The 16,392-nt window shown below is 37.4% G+C and overlaps 1 protein-coding gene across 4 annotated transcripts in view; it reads left to right on the forward strand.

The window, feature by feature from the left end:
* The window catches only part of ABTB3 (ankyrin repeat and BTB domain containing 3), a 213,661-nt gene that overhangs the window by 181,286 nt on the left and 15,983 nt on the right, over positions 1-16,392 (forward strand). Inside the window, exons 7-13 of one of the 4 annotated variants that reach the window (XM_087873814.1) lie at positions 717-818; positions 4,301-4,394; positions 4,495-4,630; positions 7,260-7,298; positions 7,617-7,837; positions 13,069-13,247; positions 14,525-14,596. In XM_087873814.1, the coding sequence (XP_087729940.1) occupies positions 717-818; positions 4,301-4,394; positions 4,495-4,630; positions 7,260-7,298; positions 7,617-7,837; positions 13,069-13,247; positions 14,525-14,596 (843 nt within the window). The remainder of the gene's footprint in view (positions 1-716; positions 819-4,300; positions 4,395-4,494; positions 4,631-7,259; positions 7,299-7,616; positions 7,838-13,068; positions 13,248-14,524; positions 14,597-16,392) is intronic. The other 3 variants (XM_034402675.3, XM_087873815.1, XM_034402676.3) reach the window with 3 other exon arrangements.

Below are 16,392 nucleotides of genomic sequence, written 5' to 3' on the forward strand. Positions count from 1 at the left end.
CTCTCTCTGCTGCCATAGCATGGTAGAATAGGCAGCAGAGAATGGAACATTTCCCTGTCTCTGCTCTGCCTAAGCTGGTAATGGTACCATGAACCATGACTAGTTAGACAGCACATTAAACCACACTTCTTCTAAATTTAAAGTGGGACTCTTTCTTTCTGTCTATTTATTAGGAGGAAAAGGGTGTGTTTGAGACCAGGGCTCTCAAAAACCTTTTCTTATAAGGTTGTGTCTAAGTCAGGTCATTAACTGATTTCTGAGAAACTTGTAGCTTTAAGGTCCACTTGGTTTGGTCAAAACATTGTATGAGTTTGGTAGGTTTGCCTAACACTGTATGTATGTGATTGTGATACTTTGAGATGGAGATGGAGAGTAGCATCTCCCTTTCTGTTTGTTGAGAATATAGTTTGAAGCTACTGACGTACTCATGTGATCATCAGATGAGTATTGATTGATTGTAAGAATTGTATCTAGCTAGGCCTTATGATTAAAAGGATCTAAGAAAAATTAAGGAAGTCTATTTTGTTGCCCAGTTAAATTTTGATTAGATTAAAAATTAAAAAAATATTTTTTAAAAAGAGTTTCTTTTCCATGCTTGCTTTTTTTTCTCTGTACCTTAACATGCCAAGCATTCTGGCAAGTTTGTTTTGATTGCACATACAATGGCTTTTGCTGAAGAGTCATATATATAAGAAACCTACTTTATCTGTTTATAGGTTGTCAATACTCCTCATAAATATCCATCCGTCCATCCTGAGACCCGTCATTGGACCGCCCTGACATTTGCTGTGTTGCATGGACATATTCCTGTAGTCCAGGTATTACTGTATTTCCCTTTTGCTCCATCTCATAGTTTATTTCTCATGGTAAGTTTTTAATTGGCAATCATTCCATACGGCAGCCATTTTCATTTTTTTTTTTTTGCTACTTCTTTCTTTGCTCTGCAGATATATAATAACTCTATTATATACAACTACAAGTATAAGGCTGCAGTCTTAAGTATACCTATTAGGAAGTAATTCTCATCGGATAGCTAGAATTAAACCTGAGAAATTTGCATGCAATTAACGGCTAAATCACTGTGAAGTGTAAATAAGGCAATTAAAAAAGAAATTATACCAATAATATCCTATTGGCACTTTTGAATAATTTTTGACCATGTGTTTTATGTATCCATTTATTTATTATTTAATAATATATTATCATGTCACATGATAATATATTATAAAAGAAAGCTTCCTTTCTTTTCCTCCTTTTGTCCAACCTCATTTTAAAAAACCACAGTCAAAAAAGAATAGACATAAAACAATAAATACAAATAGAAAGAATAATACTGTAGGAGTTTAGGGACCACGCAGAATTGTTTTGGGGCTCTAAAACCCCTCATCCAATGAGTTTCATTGACTAAAACTTTATAATTTCTTCAGGCTATATAGAACAAATTAATGATATTCGTGGCTATCAATTCCAGCTCCAAGCTCATAAGACATTTAAAGTGATGACGGTTTCATAGACGATAAGTTTATCAGAGGTTATTAGAAAAACTGGAAAGGAAGTTTGCTTTATCTCTAATTTGGAGAGAAGCAAAAAATGATTTCTCTATGATATCCTGCTTTCTGAAACTGAAAATGGTATCTCCATTAGCGAGATCCAGGAAGAAAGTTCTTACATTATTTGTAGCAGAGGTGGTATTCACTTACCTTCACTACCGGTTCACAAATGTGAGCACGCGTGCATGCACAGAGCGTCAAAAGCGGGACGTGGTGACGTCTGGGTGGGTGGGCAGAGCCTCCCACAGCTGCTGCTACCGGTTTGCCCGAACCAGATATAACTGGCTGAATATCACCACTGATTTGTAGGTTAAATATCAGTGTGGCATTATGCAAAGGCCAGTGGTCTGCATTCTAGATATTTTTCAGCCTTTCTTGTTTTCCTGTATTTTTTTGTAATTTAGAATACAATAAATACTTTGATGTCTGAAGCAGTGGACATTATACTTTTCACCCACCCACCCCTTTTGCATATATAGATGTGAACTGAACCAGCAACTGACATTACTTCAATGTTGGTGACAGAACAGTGTCTTCCATCTCACTGGAAGACAGCAATCTGGTGCCCTCAACTGCATCTGAATACAAAATCATTTTAATAGGAGAGAATGGGCTTCAAGTTCAAGCAGAATATCTGGAAGGCTGATCTCTACTTCTCGGCATCTGTTGGGTCACGTTGCCTAATGGCAGTGCTGTTTTTGATGGAACCAACTGCAAGACCACCATAAGATGCTTATGACTGATCACTCTTCAGTGCCATTTATTACTGCTCTCTCTTTCAATAACAGGATTCCTTTAACAATGTAGTGTCAAGCACATTGTGCTTTCATGGCTCCTAGTCAAGTGATTTAAATCCAGCACAAGACTTCTGAAATAAAAGTAACGGACATTATCCATTTAAAATGGTTACATTGATTTGATTGAGGTCTTTACCTGTGATAGATAATGTACATCAATGCATATATGATATAATAGTTAGCATAGCTTAGTCTAGAACAAACTAAACCGACTGTTTGTTGAAATGTTGCATTTGTTGAATCCTTGAAATGTTACAGATTGTGCAAATAGTATTGGAAAGACCAGGTTGTGGGTTATATAAATAAGAAGCAAACCCTATCCTCTTCTGGCACTGATGATGTTAACTAGTTGGATAATGAAATACCTGCAAGAAAACAAGTTCAGAGAGCACCAAGGACCCCACAGTTCAACCCTGAGCTACAAATAGTTTCTTCTATTAAATCAGAGTTGTTGGATGGGATAGTTCCTTTGGCAACAACAACATGGAATAGGTGAATAATTCCTTTGGCATCCGCTCCAATAAGAATAAGAATAATATAAGCAGAAGATTGGTTTTAGACTGGATAGTTATATTTCTGAATCTTTGGATTGTTCTGAATGGATTAAAAGTTGCCATGGTAGAGGATATATGGTACCCTACATCTATGATACTATTTCAGGTTTTTGCATAGTGCTGTCATATTCTTCAGCTGGTTTCCCCTAAACATATTTAGTTCCCTCAATCTTTCAAGTGTTATAATAATCTGAGCTGACATTTCTGTGGTGGTGAAAAAAATGTTCAATTGCTACCATTTGGTATGTTGCCTTCTCAAACCACTTTAGGGTAATTTGTGATTGTATTGTAAATTACTGTTTGTTTTCATGATAGAATCCTCATGTGTCTTCTCCTCCCAAGATATAGAGACACTAAGGGTGTTCTATTTCTGAAATTCTTGAACTTCTCACCTTTGGTATTTGTTTTAATGTATAATCCATTCCAAGCATCCCCAATCTCTGAAGAATATGTCATTCTGAAATCTTTTAGGTTTCGCGTAACATAAAATTCAATTTATTGTGTGAAAATGGAGTATTAGGTTAGGTGAAAATAGAAGATGTATAGCTGGGCTGCAGTTCCTAAGAACTGTCAAGAAGGGCAGTTGTCCATCGACTTTACCTTCACTGTGAAAACACAACAGAAAGCTCTTGGGAAGCCAACCATAAGCTTGTTGAAGCAAATATAAATCAAATTGGTGGATTAAGAAGGCAATCATAAGAGAAAACGGGGAATTGACCATTCAGTATTTGGGACATTTTTGGGAGAAAAAAAAAGAGAGAGAAGGGCTGATCCTTTAAAGGCCATTGTTTGGAATGACTGTGTCGAAAATATTGCACATTTACTGTTGTGCAGTAATCCTGTCTCAGCAATGGTACAAACAAAAAAGAGATGTTAGGGGGAAAACCCCTGCAAATTGTATGCGTGTGTGGGAGTCTACAATTCATTTGACACACAGCATTAAAAATCAGCTGTTCCTGTCACCTTTTCCCTTGATATTTAATGCTTCTTTGGTGGCAACCAAAGATGACAACTATCTTGTTTTGTGACCTGGCCCCTAATTTAATGGCCCTTAACCTTGGACTTCTCTATTTATTAATTTGCTGTTACCAGATCTGGGCTGGAATATGCACTAAGTGGGGGCAAAGAACTACATCACTTTATTGGTTGTCTATTGGTCATCTGGATTTTTGCATCCCATATGCGATAGCTAGTATTTATGTATTTTGCAGCATGCAGCTACTTTAGCTTGCACAAGTTTTGGGACTGCAGATTCTGGCTCAGAATGATGGGGCTTGCAATAAAATGGATCTCAGCACTAGGTTGAAGAAGATTGCTCTTCTGTGTTGGATGAGCATTTTAGTTCTTGTGTAGAAATGTTTTTTTTAAAAACAAAACAAAACAATGGATTCTTTTATAGCTACTACTGGACGCAGGAGCCAAAGTAGAAGGCTCTTTGGAACATGGTGAGGAAAACTATTCAGAAACACCCTTACAACTGGCAGCAGCTGCTGGTAAGGATTATCTTATCATAATAACTTAGTTAATATTGTTTGATTGAAGAGAATAAGAAGCAGGCTTTTTAAAAAGGCTTTCATTGTTACTGATTTGTAGGAAATTTTGAACTGGTTAGTCTGCTTTTGGAGCGAGGTGCTGATCCTATGATTGGAACAATGTACAGGAATGGAATTTCCATGACTCCACAAGGTGATATGAACTCCTTCAGCCAGGCTGCTGCACATGGACACAGGTATATTTGGTATGCTTTTGGTTAAGTGTTAAAACAATGTTTGAATGGGATATTTAAAGCATTTGATCTGCAATTCTTGTACATTAAGATTCACATATATAAATTTACACTGTCAGATTTTTCTTAAACATTATTTTTAACAAAATAGGTAAAGGATACATTCTATTTGCTATTGCTATTGTCCATGAAAGCTAAACAAAAGTAAAGAAGTAGTATATATAACCATAATAATCAGTGGTGGGTTTCAAATTTTTTTACTACCGGTTCTGTCGGTGTGGCTTGGTGGGTGTGGCTTGGTGGGTATGGCAGAGGAAGGATACTGTAAAATCTCCATTCCCACCCCAATCCAGGGGAAGGTTACTGCAAAATCCCCATTTCCTCCCAATCAGCTGGGACTTGTCAGGCAGAGAATAGATGGGGGCGGGGCCAGTCAGAATTTTTACTACCGGTTCTCCAAACTACTCAAAATTTCCGCTACCAGTTCTCCAGAACCGGTCAGGACCTGCTGAAACCCACCTCTGATAATAATGCAGGAACAGACACCACTGAGATGCAGGCAACGAGTTACAAGCTGGATGTTGGTATTAAAGCAAGTTAAAAATCAAGATAGCCTAGAGTTAGGAAAAATATTATTGTCCTGGCAAACTCTTACCTTAAATGCTTAAAATGTCTATTTTACCCTTTAAGCTTCTTGCCAGATCAGATTACATGTCCCATTTGGGGAAGTTTGAGTGGCAAGATCAGTTTTTTTAAGTGTAAGGTACTCATTTTGCTCCTTACATTATCTACAAATCAAATACAGCCAAAAAAAATAAATTGGCTGTATTTTATCAATTCTGAGGCTATCAGACTGGGGACAAAGACAGAACTGACCTGTAGGCCGTCTCAAACCAGGATCTATTTAGGACAGGCCCGTTTAGCTGTCCAGATTTTAACAGACTGCAACTTGTGTCGGGCTGATGGATTACGAGACAAAAAAATCTTGATGAACATAATTTTCCGTCACTTGATATTTGTTTTAGCTTTATAACTCAGTTGCTCTATCACCTGAAATAGCTTGCAGGAGTACCTTTCAATGAGATTTCAATGAAAGGCAAAGACAGAAGTATTTGTGGAGTCAGGACCATTGCAGTAGAGAGTAGAAGTCCCAAATATAGTCCTAGATCATAGATGTACAACATATGTAAAACTTCAGGAAAGGAATATGAGATGCAAGGTTTGTTCAGGAAATAGATATTCCAGATATTCTTCAAATTCAATTCAAATTCAAATCTTTATTGCCAGTGCACAACATATGTACAATGAGATTGGTTGAGCTTCCTCAGTGCACACACCCCCCCAACACAATACAATTCTTCAGTATAAAGATCTGGTAGAATCACAAGGAAAAGATCTGCCAATTTTATTGCCTCGGCAGTATTCAGAACTAATGAACCATTAGGCTAGTAACAAAGGGGAAAGAATAAGAGGTGGCTTGTGAGAAAATAAGACAAGTTTAAGGCAGGGAATAAGCATGTGTATATATGAATCAGAAAGGCACAAAGACATGACTGTAAATCACCTTGTTACTAAGCGCTTAGTGAATGAGGTGTCTAAAAATGCCATTAAGTCATACAGAATTTCTGTCTGTGCTGCTAAACCCAGACATCTTCTTTGCACTTATAAATCATCCCTTGATGATGTAATCATTGGATGATAAATAATCATCTGTAGAATTAAAGAGGAAAAGTTAGCATTTCGGTATCAGGGCCAAGAAAATACATGAACTGAAGGTGCAAAAAAAAAAAAAGCCATTTGAAAGGCAACCGTCTATTATTTGTGGTAACAAAGGATTGAATAGTTGTCTTTGCCACCACTTCTAATGTTTTTCATTTACCAAGATCTTCTTCCATTATGTCCTTATATCCTTTAGCTTCAAAAATCCAGGAACTGATTTTGACTATAAATTAAAAATGTCATTAGTTATAGTAATATCACTATAGAGATTTATGTAGATTTATGTAGATTTATTATAACTATAGAGATTTATATAGACATTTATAGTAATATAACTATAGAGATTTATGTTCCTTTGAATGGAATGCACCTGGATACCTACCCAATTGGGATATAGATAGCTTAGCGTGACCTTCCAATGATTGATGCCATCCAGATAAGATGTATCACAACTCTCATAATTTCAACAACCCCAGAACTCTTTTGCAAATGGCTTTATATTTCCATTCTAAAAATAAAGATGGATGGGATGGATTCTGTTCCAATTGAGAAATCATATCTCACCTGAAGTTTGGATGGAGAAAAGCTTAGATTTGGGGCAGACTCAGTCTTCCCTTTGATGCATCTGTCATAAATGAAGTCAGCCAGATGTTCAATAAAGAACTCATTGTAGAACTCTTTGGCCATGAGTTGCTATGAGCTATGACACATTTAGCTATGCCTGTCATCACCTGGAGAATTCTGGATTGCAGTGATCAGAGGTATTAAATGTTTTCTCCTCTAATTGCACAGCACAATAGACACATTATTGCAGATAGCAAAATAAACACCTTCCTCCCCGTCTAAACAAACACAGAGATACATACACCCAGCCCACTTGCTTCGGATACATTGCTTATTCTATCCCCCACAGGACTGAACATGCGCAGCTAGCAAGATGTAAGCGTATCAGGTAGGTGGGAGGTAAGGGAGAGGTTACATGCTGGGTTTCATTGCTTGTTTCTAGTTATTTGTTCATTGGGAGCAGCTCCATTGAACATTAATGGCCTTTGGATGAAAGCCTGTTGATGGACAGGATATGGGTTTTTTTGAATTTTTGACTTGCTCATGTGCAAAGAAAAGAATATACTTTGTTTACTAGATCTTGTTGGATGAATTAAGCAGAATTAGTATTAGCCAGATGGCTAGTTGTCTTCTGTTTCACTGTTAACAATTCCCATATGGTGGCCTCTGCCCTTCCCTTTTCTGTCTTTTGGCTTGTGATTGACAGGAACGTGTTTCGTAAGCTTCTTGCTCAACCAGAGAAGGAGAAGAGTGATATCTTGTCCCTGGAGGAGATATTGGCTGAAGGAACTGACTTAGCAGACAGCACGCCTGCTCCTTTATGTGCAAGCCGCAACAGCAAGGCCAGACTCAAAGCTCTGAAAGAGGCGATGTATCACAGCGCTGAACATGGCTATGTGGATGTAACCATTGACATCAGGAGTATAGGTCAGTTTGGGTTTCCTCTCACATGAGAAATTACTTGTCAGAAAAATGGTTTGATGTAAGAGACCCTTGTCTGTTGAACTGACAGTTTTGACTGCTCCTCAGTTCTTGTCAAAACAGAAATCGGGCAACTGATAAACATGTTTAGGAACACTGGAAATTCAAGTGTTAAAAACAAGTATTTTTAATTATTATGGATTTATTACATCAGAAAAAGTACAGCTCCCATTCCATAAATTTGTAAATATGTATAAAAAAAAATTTCAAAAAAAATTGTAAATATGTATATTGTTGCGAACCAAAGTGAAATACATTTTGCTCTTGGCCAAGAAACCAAGAATAGCTGGGAACATTTTTACAATCATGACCATGGCAAGGGGGAAGGCGTTGGGTCCCACCCAGTAGATCGGCGTCCCGATATAGCCAGCTGACGCCATCGCTGGCTATTGGAGGCGAATCACTCGCCCCCACGGAGAGGGCTCGTAACTTGGGCATCCTCCTGGACGCACGGCTGTCGTTAGAAGATCATTTGGCGGCCGTGGCCAGGGGGGCTTTTTATCAGGTTCGCCTGATACGCCAGTTGCGCCCCTTTCTAGATCGGGACTCCCTACGCACAGTCACTCAGGCACTCGTCACTTCCCGCCTGGACTACTGCAATGCTCTCTACATGGGGCTCCCCCTGGGGTGCACCCGGAGGCTCCAGCTGGTCCAGAATGCGGCCGCGCGGGGGATTTTGGGGGCGACGAGGCGCTCCCACGTGACACCTCTCCTGCGCGAGCTGCACTGGCTCCCGGTGGTCTTCCGGGTGCGCTTCAAGGTGTTGGTGACCACCTTTAAAGCGCTCCATGGCTTAGGGCCGGGGTACTTACGAGACCGCCTTCTGCCACCAATAGCCTCCCACCGGCCAGTACGCTCCCACAGAGTGGGCCTCCTCAGGGTGCCGTCCGCCAGACAATATCGGCTGGCGACCCCCAGGGGGAGAGCCTTCTCTGTGGCGGCGCCCGCCCTCTGGAACAACCTCCCCCCAGAGCTACGTACAATAACAGACCTCCGGATTTTTCGTCGGGCCCTGAAAACCCATTTATTCCAACTAGCTGGGCTGGCTTGAGTCAAATTTTAAATGGATTTTAAATTGGAATGTTTTAATTACGGCCAAAATTATTTAATTATTTTAAACAGTTTTTAGATTTTGTATGTTTGTATGTATGTCTTGTTTTTACTTTGGCTGTTCACCGCCCTGAGTCCTACATTGGAGAAGGGCGGTATAGAAATTTAAACAAATAAATAAATAAATAAATAAAATAAAGGAGTTGATATAGACTGCTAATTTCTTCTCTGCCCCCAAAAACCTTTAGCTCAACTAGAGCTGCTGGTTCTCTGGTTTGAAATGTGTATATCTGGAAATAATCACAATAGGTTTTGGCTTGCCTTGACATTCATTTTCTGAAAAGACAGAAATCAAATGAATTTAATGGCAATAGCAATAGTACTTAGACTTATATACTGTTTCACAGCCCTCTCTGAGCAGTTTACACAGAGCCTCGGTGGTGCAGCGGACTAAAGTGCTGTTAAGTGCTAGCACTTAGCTGCCAGCTGCCTGCAATTAGTGCAAGTTTGAATCTCACCAGGCTCAAGGTTGACTCAGCCTTCCATCCTTTCGAGGTAGGTCAAATTTTTATATTCGATTTTAATTGGTTTTAAATTTTATAAATCTATGTGTTTTAATATGGCTGTACACCGCCCTGAGTCCTTCAGGAAAAGGGCGGTATAGAAATCTAATAAACTAAACTAAACTAAACTAAACTAGGTAAATTGAGGACCCGGATTGTGGGGGCAATAAGCTAACTTTGTATAGAACAACACCGCTTGGGGGGGGCCAAAAGCCCTAATAAGCAGGTATATACAAAAAGGTATGCAGGCTATTGCTATAATGCATTGTAAGCCGCCCTGAGTCTACAGAGAAGGGCGGCATATAAATTGGACTAATAAATAAAATAATAAATAAATACAAAGTCAGCATATTGCCCCCAACAATCTGAGTCCTCATTTTACCCACCTCGAAAGGATGGAAGGCTGAGTCAACCTTGAGCTTGGTGAGATTCGAACTGCCAAATTGCTGGCAGCCGGCAGTCAACAGAAGTAGCCTGCAGTACTACATTATAACCTCTGTGCCACCAGTCCCATTAATAAATTGAGTAAAGAATTGTGGTCCTGAATATGTTGCTGAACTACACCTCCCAGCTTTCTTCACCATGTTGGTTGTGTATCCTGTAGATTGTAGCTCAGCAGCATAGGAAGAGCTTCTGACTACTCAACCCTTTCCTAATTAAAAGTATTTTAAAATAAACAGGCATGCACATTTTTGAAAAAGATCATGCTGGTTTCAGTAGTACTACATAGCATCCATCCTTCTTTTAAGCAAATGCCCCAGCCTATTCTAACAGATGACAAACTGGGGTGCTTAGTAGGTAGTAAATTTCTGGAAGGAGGTTACTTTGGCTTTACAGTGTAGAATCTTTCCACAAGTAGCAATTCTGGTTCAATCCAGTTTGTCTTTGAAGAGCAAAGAAGATGATTTTAATCCTGGAAATGAAATTGACTAGGAACTGCTTATGAAAAAGCAAAAAGCTTGAATGTGCAGACTGGATGCTTGGACAAAAACAGATGCTGTCTAAGAAATACAAAGAAGACAGCTGGGAGGAAGAAAAATAGTATATGCCCATTTTCAGAGCAATACTTTTTCAAAAGAAATGATATATGAGCAATTCAGAAATATCCATATATAGTATTTGTTAAATGCATACATTATCCAAAGCATCAATAAGTATCCTAAATTGCATGCTTATCATAAATTATAGTTATTTTTGCACTGAATTTAAGATACTGAATAGGCCAAAAGAAGATCAACATTAAACATCTTCTCTTATTATCATCAGAGAACATGCTGCTGATGCTGCTCTAAAATCAGCTTTCTGAATATCCGCATCTCAAAATTTCTATTAGATAGTTTAATTCATGAGTTATTTTGGTGAACAGGAAACTGGTAGCAGAAAGGAAAACAGAGCTCTGCACTTTTAGTCCTACCCTAAATGTTATTTTAGTTCTACTGTTGCTGATCCTGGGGCTCCTCCTATTTGTCAGAAGGAAGCTTCTTAAAATCATGAAGGATCATGATACCATTTAGAACTTTGATTATTTGGGATTCCAAACTGTGACATCACCAAATGTCACCAGAATAGGGTAGGGTAGGGTAGGGTAGGGTAGGGTAGGGTAGGGTAGGGTAGAGTAGAATAGAATAGAATAGAATAGAATAGAATAGAATAGAATAGAATAGAATAGAATAGAATAGAATAGAATAGAATAGAATAGAATATCTTCTTAGTTCTAGATTGCTTCTCTCTTTGATTGGTTTCCACCCATTGCTTCTTGTCGTGTCCTCAGGTGCTTTGGTGAATAGCTTGGCTCCCTCTTCTTTGTGGCAGCCCCTGAGATATTGGAACACAGCTATCATGTCACCCCTAGTCCTTCTTTCATTAAACTAGACATACCCAGTTCCAGCAACTGTTCTTTATATAGGAGTGACCTTGCTTTTCTTTGCAACAATAAAGAGAACATGGCAGAAACAAAGATAAAGGTGAGAAGTGTGGCCCCAAGCAGTGCAAATTTCATGTGAAAAATTATCCTCACAGATAGTAGGCAGTTCTTACTACTATAAAAGAGTTATATAAAACTTCAACAGTAGGTGTTTTACTTACATAAAGATTTGGCACTAGGGGTTCCATATGGAATTTGACCTGTCTTGTTTATTTGGGAAGGTCTATATTTCCATTCTTAATTCTCCCATGGTTACCCAATTCTTCTCCCTGCACTCATTTTTTTACATGCAGAAATTCTCACTTTAAAAAAAATGTGTGGAAATGTTGCTCAGTTTTTGCAGCTCACAATGATTCTCCCATTTCGTTTTGAGAAGTGCAATTCTGACATGGTGCAATTATACATCAGGCAGGTAAACTTATTGTAGGATACCTGTCGTGTCTTTTAATTGTCCCTTTAGTTAGGGCTAAAAACATTTTCCCTCATCAACAAAACTTTGTAGGTACATGTCTTCAGAACACTGAAATAATAATGAAATTGTGCTGTTTTATCATTGTCATTGCAATGTGCTTTTCCTAATTAAACCAGCTATTTTGTAATCAGGTCTAACATGTTTGGCATTCCATAGAGAATTATATTTAAATTAATAAACATTGAACAACTGAGATTATTTCTTCATATGGCTGCTCGGGTAAATAGAGTTTTACCAGTTAACAGCAGTGAGGAAAAACATAACAAAATAAATTCGAAACTTACAATGTCTTGATTGTGTAGAGCAGATTTTCCTATATTAGGTTCCTTCTAGATATGAGGTTCCATTAATGTGCCAACCAGAGAATTCTAGGAGTTAAAGTCTACATAACTGGAGGATCAGATTGGAAAAGACTGCTATTAAGAGTTAATTATAATGGCATAGTGGTTAGAATGCAGTATGGCAGGTTAACTCTGCCTAGTGCCAGGAGTTCAAGTCTGACCATCTGAAGGTTGATTCAGCCTTCCAATTTTCCAAGTAAATTGAGGACCTAGATTATCGGAGACAATATGCTGATTCTGTAAACTTCTTAGAGAGGATTGTAAAGCACTATGGAAAGGTATATAAATCTAATTGCTATTGCTATAGTTGTGCTGGGTTTCCAAAAATGAACAGTATATCATTATTGCTAGATGTTATGTGTCATATTTATACGAGGTCTGTGAAAAAATTGATCATGATGGTTCCAGCTTTCAGTTCTAGTCTTTAAGGCAAGGTGCTTTCAGCTGGACATTCTATCTCTCCAAACCATCTTCTCCTCACCATTATTGCTCTGTCTATCCATTTGACTCTGTTTTTGGATTTCAGTGCCCATCCTGAAGCCATTGTTACTACTACTCCTTGTTCTTTTCACTGGCTGCTTGTTTAACAAAGGCAGATGACCTGATAATTGTATCCAAAAAGAAAAGCACACGAAATTGGCAATGGGTTCTCCATTTGTGTTATTGGCTAATAACCAATGTACAATGCTATTAGGCATTGACTCTTAGGAAAGGAAATAGTGTATGTAGAATCACATTCATAAGTCAAAGGTCTTCATGTTATAATATTGTTTCTGATTTTTTTTACAATCAATAGAAATTTTTGGAATACTTTTTGTTTTAAATAGGTGTTCCATGGACTCTCCATACCTGGTTAGAATCTTTGCGAATTGCTTTTCAACAACATAGAAGGCCTCTCATCCAGTGCTTGCTCAAAGAATTTAAATCTATCCAGGAGGAAGAATATACTGAAGAACTCATCACACAAGGATTGCCTTTGATGATTGAAATCTTGAAAGCAAGTAAGGTAGGTGACACTACAGACTTGTCATTTTGCAGATAATAACAACTATTTGTAATGGGCTTTTCTGCTTATAAAGCAAATAGCTTATAGATCAAAACAGAAGCATTACAAATGCAAAGGAAGAATTTATGTGCAACAATAAAACTTCCCCCAAAATATTTGAGGTAAAGCAGTCTTTAGAGCAGCAAACCATCTACAATCTACAATCCAGTGAAAATAAGCATTTTAATCAGAAGCTGATTAGACAACGTATTGAAAACAAGTATTCACGCTTTTATGTTTCAGACTACACTGCCTTGTCTTGTTATCCTTTCCCTTCCTCTCCCTTATTAAGTAACAGTTATTTTGTTAGTAACACTTATTTGTGTAATACACCTTCAAACAGAAATTGCAAACTGTGATCTGCAATATTGGTGTAGAAGGAAAGCAAACCCAATTGGTTGCCAGTTTGAATGTAATGGGAAATAATTTGTGATAGCACAAAAAATGAACAATGAAGAATATTGTACAAGTAGAAAAGTTAGGGGGATCATGGAAGCCCTGTTCCATGAATGGCTTCACATTGGATACTATCTTGTTCAGATAACCATGGATTATTGAGCAAGCAACTATTGGATTGATTCACACAACACCAGAAGCTAACATTTAATCACTCATGGCTTTCTTCCATGTGCCAACCAAACCCCTGAAAATTAATCCAACATGCATGACATTTAGTGGGTGTGAACAGACATGCCTTTAAATGAACTGTGCATTGTAAAAGCAATTCATATTAATAATTTGATTGAAAAAAATCAAATTCTCAATAATATGTAAAAATTGTAATTATTTTAAAAACTTTTAACTTCCAGACTAGAGCACTAAATCAGATCTGGAAGATATAGCAGTCTATATCACTGTGGTTTAATTCCTTAAAAGACAAATAATAATAATAATTGAAGTGCATATTTGGTTTCATAGTATCATTTTGATATTAAAAATGCCCTTTGAAATATAAAACAGTATGATAACGAAACATGCATTATTCAGAGGAATAAAAGATTTTGGTTGTTAATAGACAAATGCTGTTTCAATAGACAAATGCTGTTTCAAGGAAATATCCCATATATTTTGGGAAGTAGCCTAGTGCAGACTTATTATTATTTGAAATTAAATCAACTTTTAACTAGATTATTCATGTCTCCTTTCTCTCTCAACCAGATAGATTTTTTTATGGTCTAATGACTATTGTAACCTATATGTTACTTGTCATCAATGTCAGTATTTCTGTATCTAAACAGTTCAGAAAAGCCAGGATCCGCAATCTTCATAAATGTGCATCTTGCATTCTCCATATGAGAGACAAACATCAGGTACACTAGTGTGGCATGCCAATATACTCATAATTAACCAGTGTCACATAAAATGATTAGCATGGTGTTGTCTAGAAACTAACCTTGGATTTGATGGATTTGCATTTAAATCCTTATAAATAATTCCTTCTAAAACATATTTCATCAATGGGTTTAAAAGACCCCTTCTGTTGTTGTTTTTTTAATTTATGAAAAGGAAATATTTGTTGAAATTTCCTGAAGAACCAAGAAGTATTGATTCTGTATCTTATGTGCCCTCTTTTGATCTGACACCCATAAACATTTTCCTGGACCTGAGTTTCTGAGGCACAAATTTTTAAAGATCTTTTTAGTCTTGGCATTATTCCCAGTAACCACTGAAAGACATCTTATATATCTCATTTGATTAATGGTATTCTCTTTGGAAGAGCTATAATTTAGTTTTGTCAAAATACAAACCTATTTTTCTCAAAGTTGACGTTGCCTCTGGCTGTTCACGTCAACATCTTAGATTCGATACTTACATATGTTGACTAGTATTAATGAAGTATTGAATTTCAAATCTTCTGATAGCAATCTTTCAAAGTATTATTTAATCATGAAACACTGATACTGGAGATTTTCCCCAAAGACAGTTTGACAAGTTTGGGGCAATGCTCCTTTTTGTGTTAACAATACCTTATGAGGTCAGTCCTTTGAGGCAGAACAGTTTCAATAACGTCTACTGGAAATCTACTTGATTAATTGTATGGCATAATAACAGAATCTTGAAAGCCTGACAGAGATACTTTTTCTTCCTCTTATACCAATGGGAGTCAAGGTAGGGCAAACTTGAATTTCTGGCTTAATCCCTCCTCACTTCCAGATCTAAACTTATATTTTTGTAAAAGCTGTTGAGATCTTTCTTCAAGGCCACCTTCATATTTCTCTGGGTGTGGTTGGAAGAAGATGATAATCATATCGGTGTGACTTATGACAAACGGAAACTCCTAGAATCATAGTGATCTTTTAATCAGCAATTTCCCTTTCCCAGTTTGTTTTTATTCACATATGGATAGATTTCTCAGAGACAGGAAGAAAAAAAAATGCATGTCTCATTCCAGTACATAATGCAGTTTTCTTATAAAAATTCAGCAATTGCTCAAAGATTGAAAGCATGTTCGTCTGAACTATTTTTTAAAAGGTTCTACTGATATCATCATAATCTTCTTCATCATCATCATTGTTCTTTCATCCATTCATTTTAATATTAGATGGCTCATACTACTTTAGTTTATCCTGTCTTTCTGCCTATTTTTGAAAAAAATAGTTTAGTCTTGACAGAAATAGATGGAACTTTTTTTTCAGATTTTTTGCCCCACTCTAGCTTCATCAATTCATGGTCACCAAAGCTAAAAAAAACTGAAAAACAATTTGCTTTGAATGATGATGGTTTTCTATATTGTTAGTTAGGACAAAAATAGGATGAAAACTATAATTTTATTATTTGGATTGGTTTTTGCATTTGGATTCTAGTTATTGCAGTAAGAATGCCTTATTTATAGACCAGAAGCTTTCAAGTTCATAACTTCAATGAACTATTCAGCAATAGAGAGTTGTTTTCATCCATCTTGCTGCAACCTTTGCTCCTTCCTCTATTAGCCTGCGAGAGAGTGGGGAGAGGGAAATAGAGACAGAGAGACAGAAAGAGAGACAGAGACAGAGAGATGGATTGGATCAATTTCAGAGGAGCGCCTGAAGAAAACATCAGTACCAGTGGGTTAAAACCTATGAGGAATAGCTTCAGCTATATTATCAAGGAAAACCTCTTGACTGTA

This window comes from Pantherophis guttatus, chromosome 7 (assembly GCF_059756535.1).
Source record: "Pantherophis guttatus breed Tessera chromosome 7, ASM5975653v1, whole genome shotgun sequence".
Lineage (NCBI taxonomy): Eukaryota > Metazoa > Chordata > Lepidosauria > Squamata > Colubridae > Pantherophis > Pantherophis guttatus.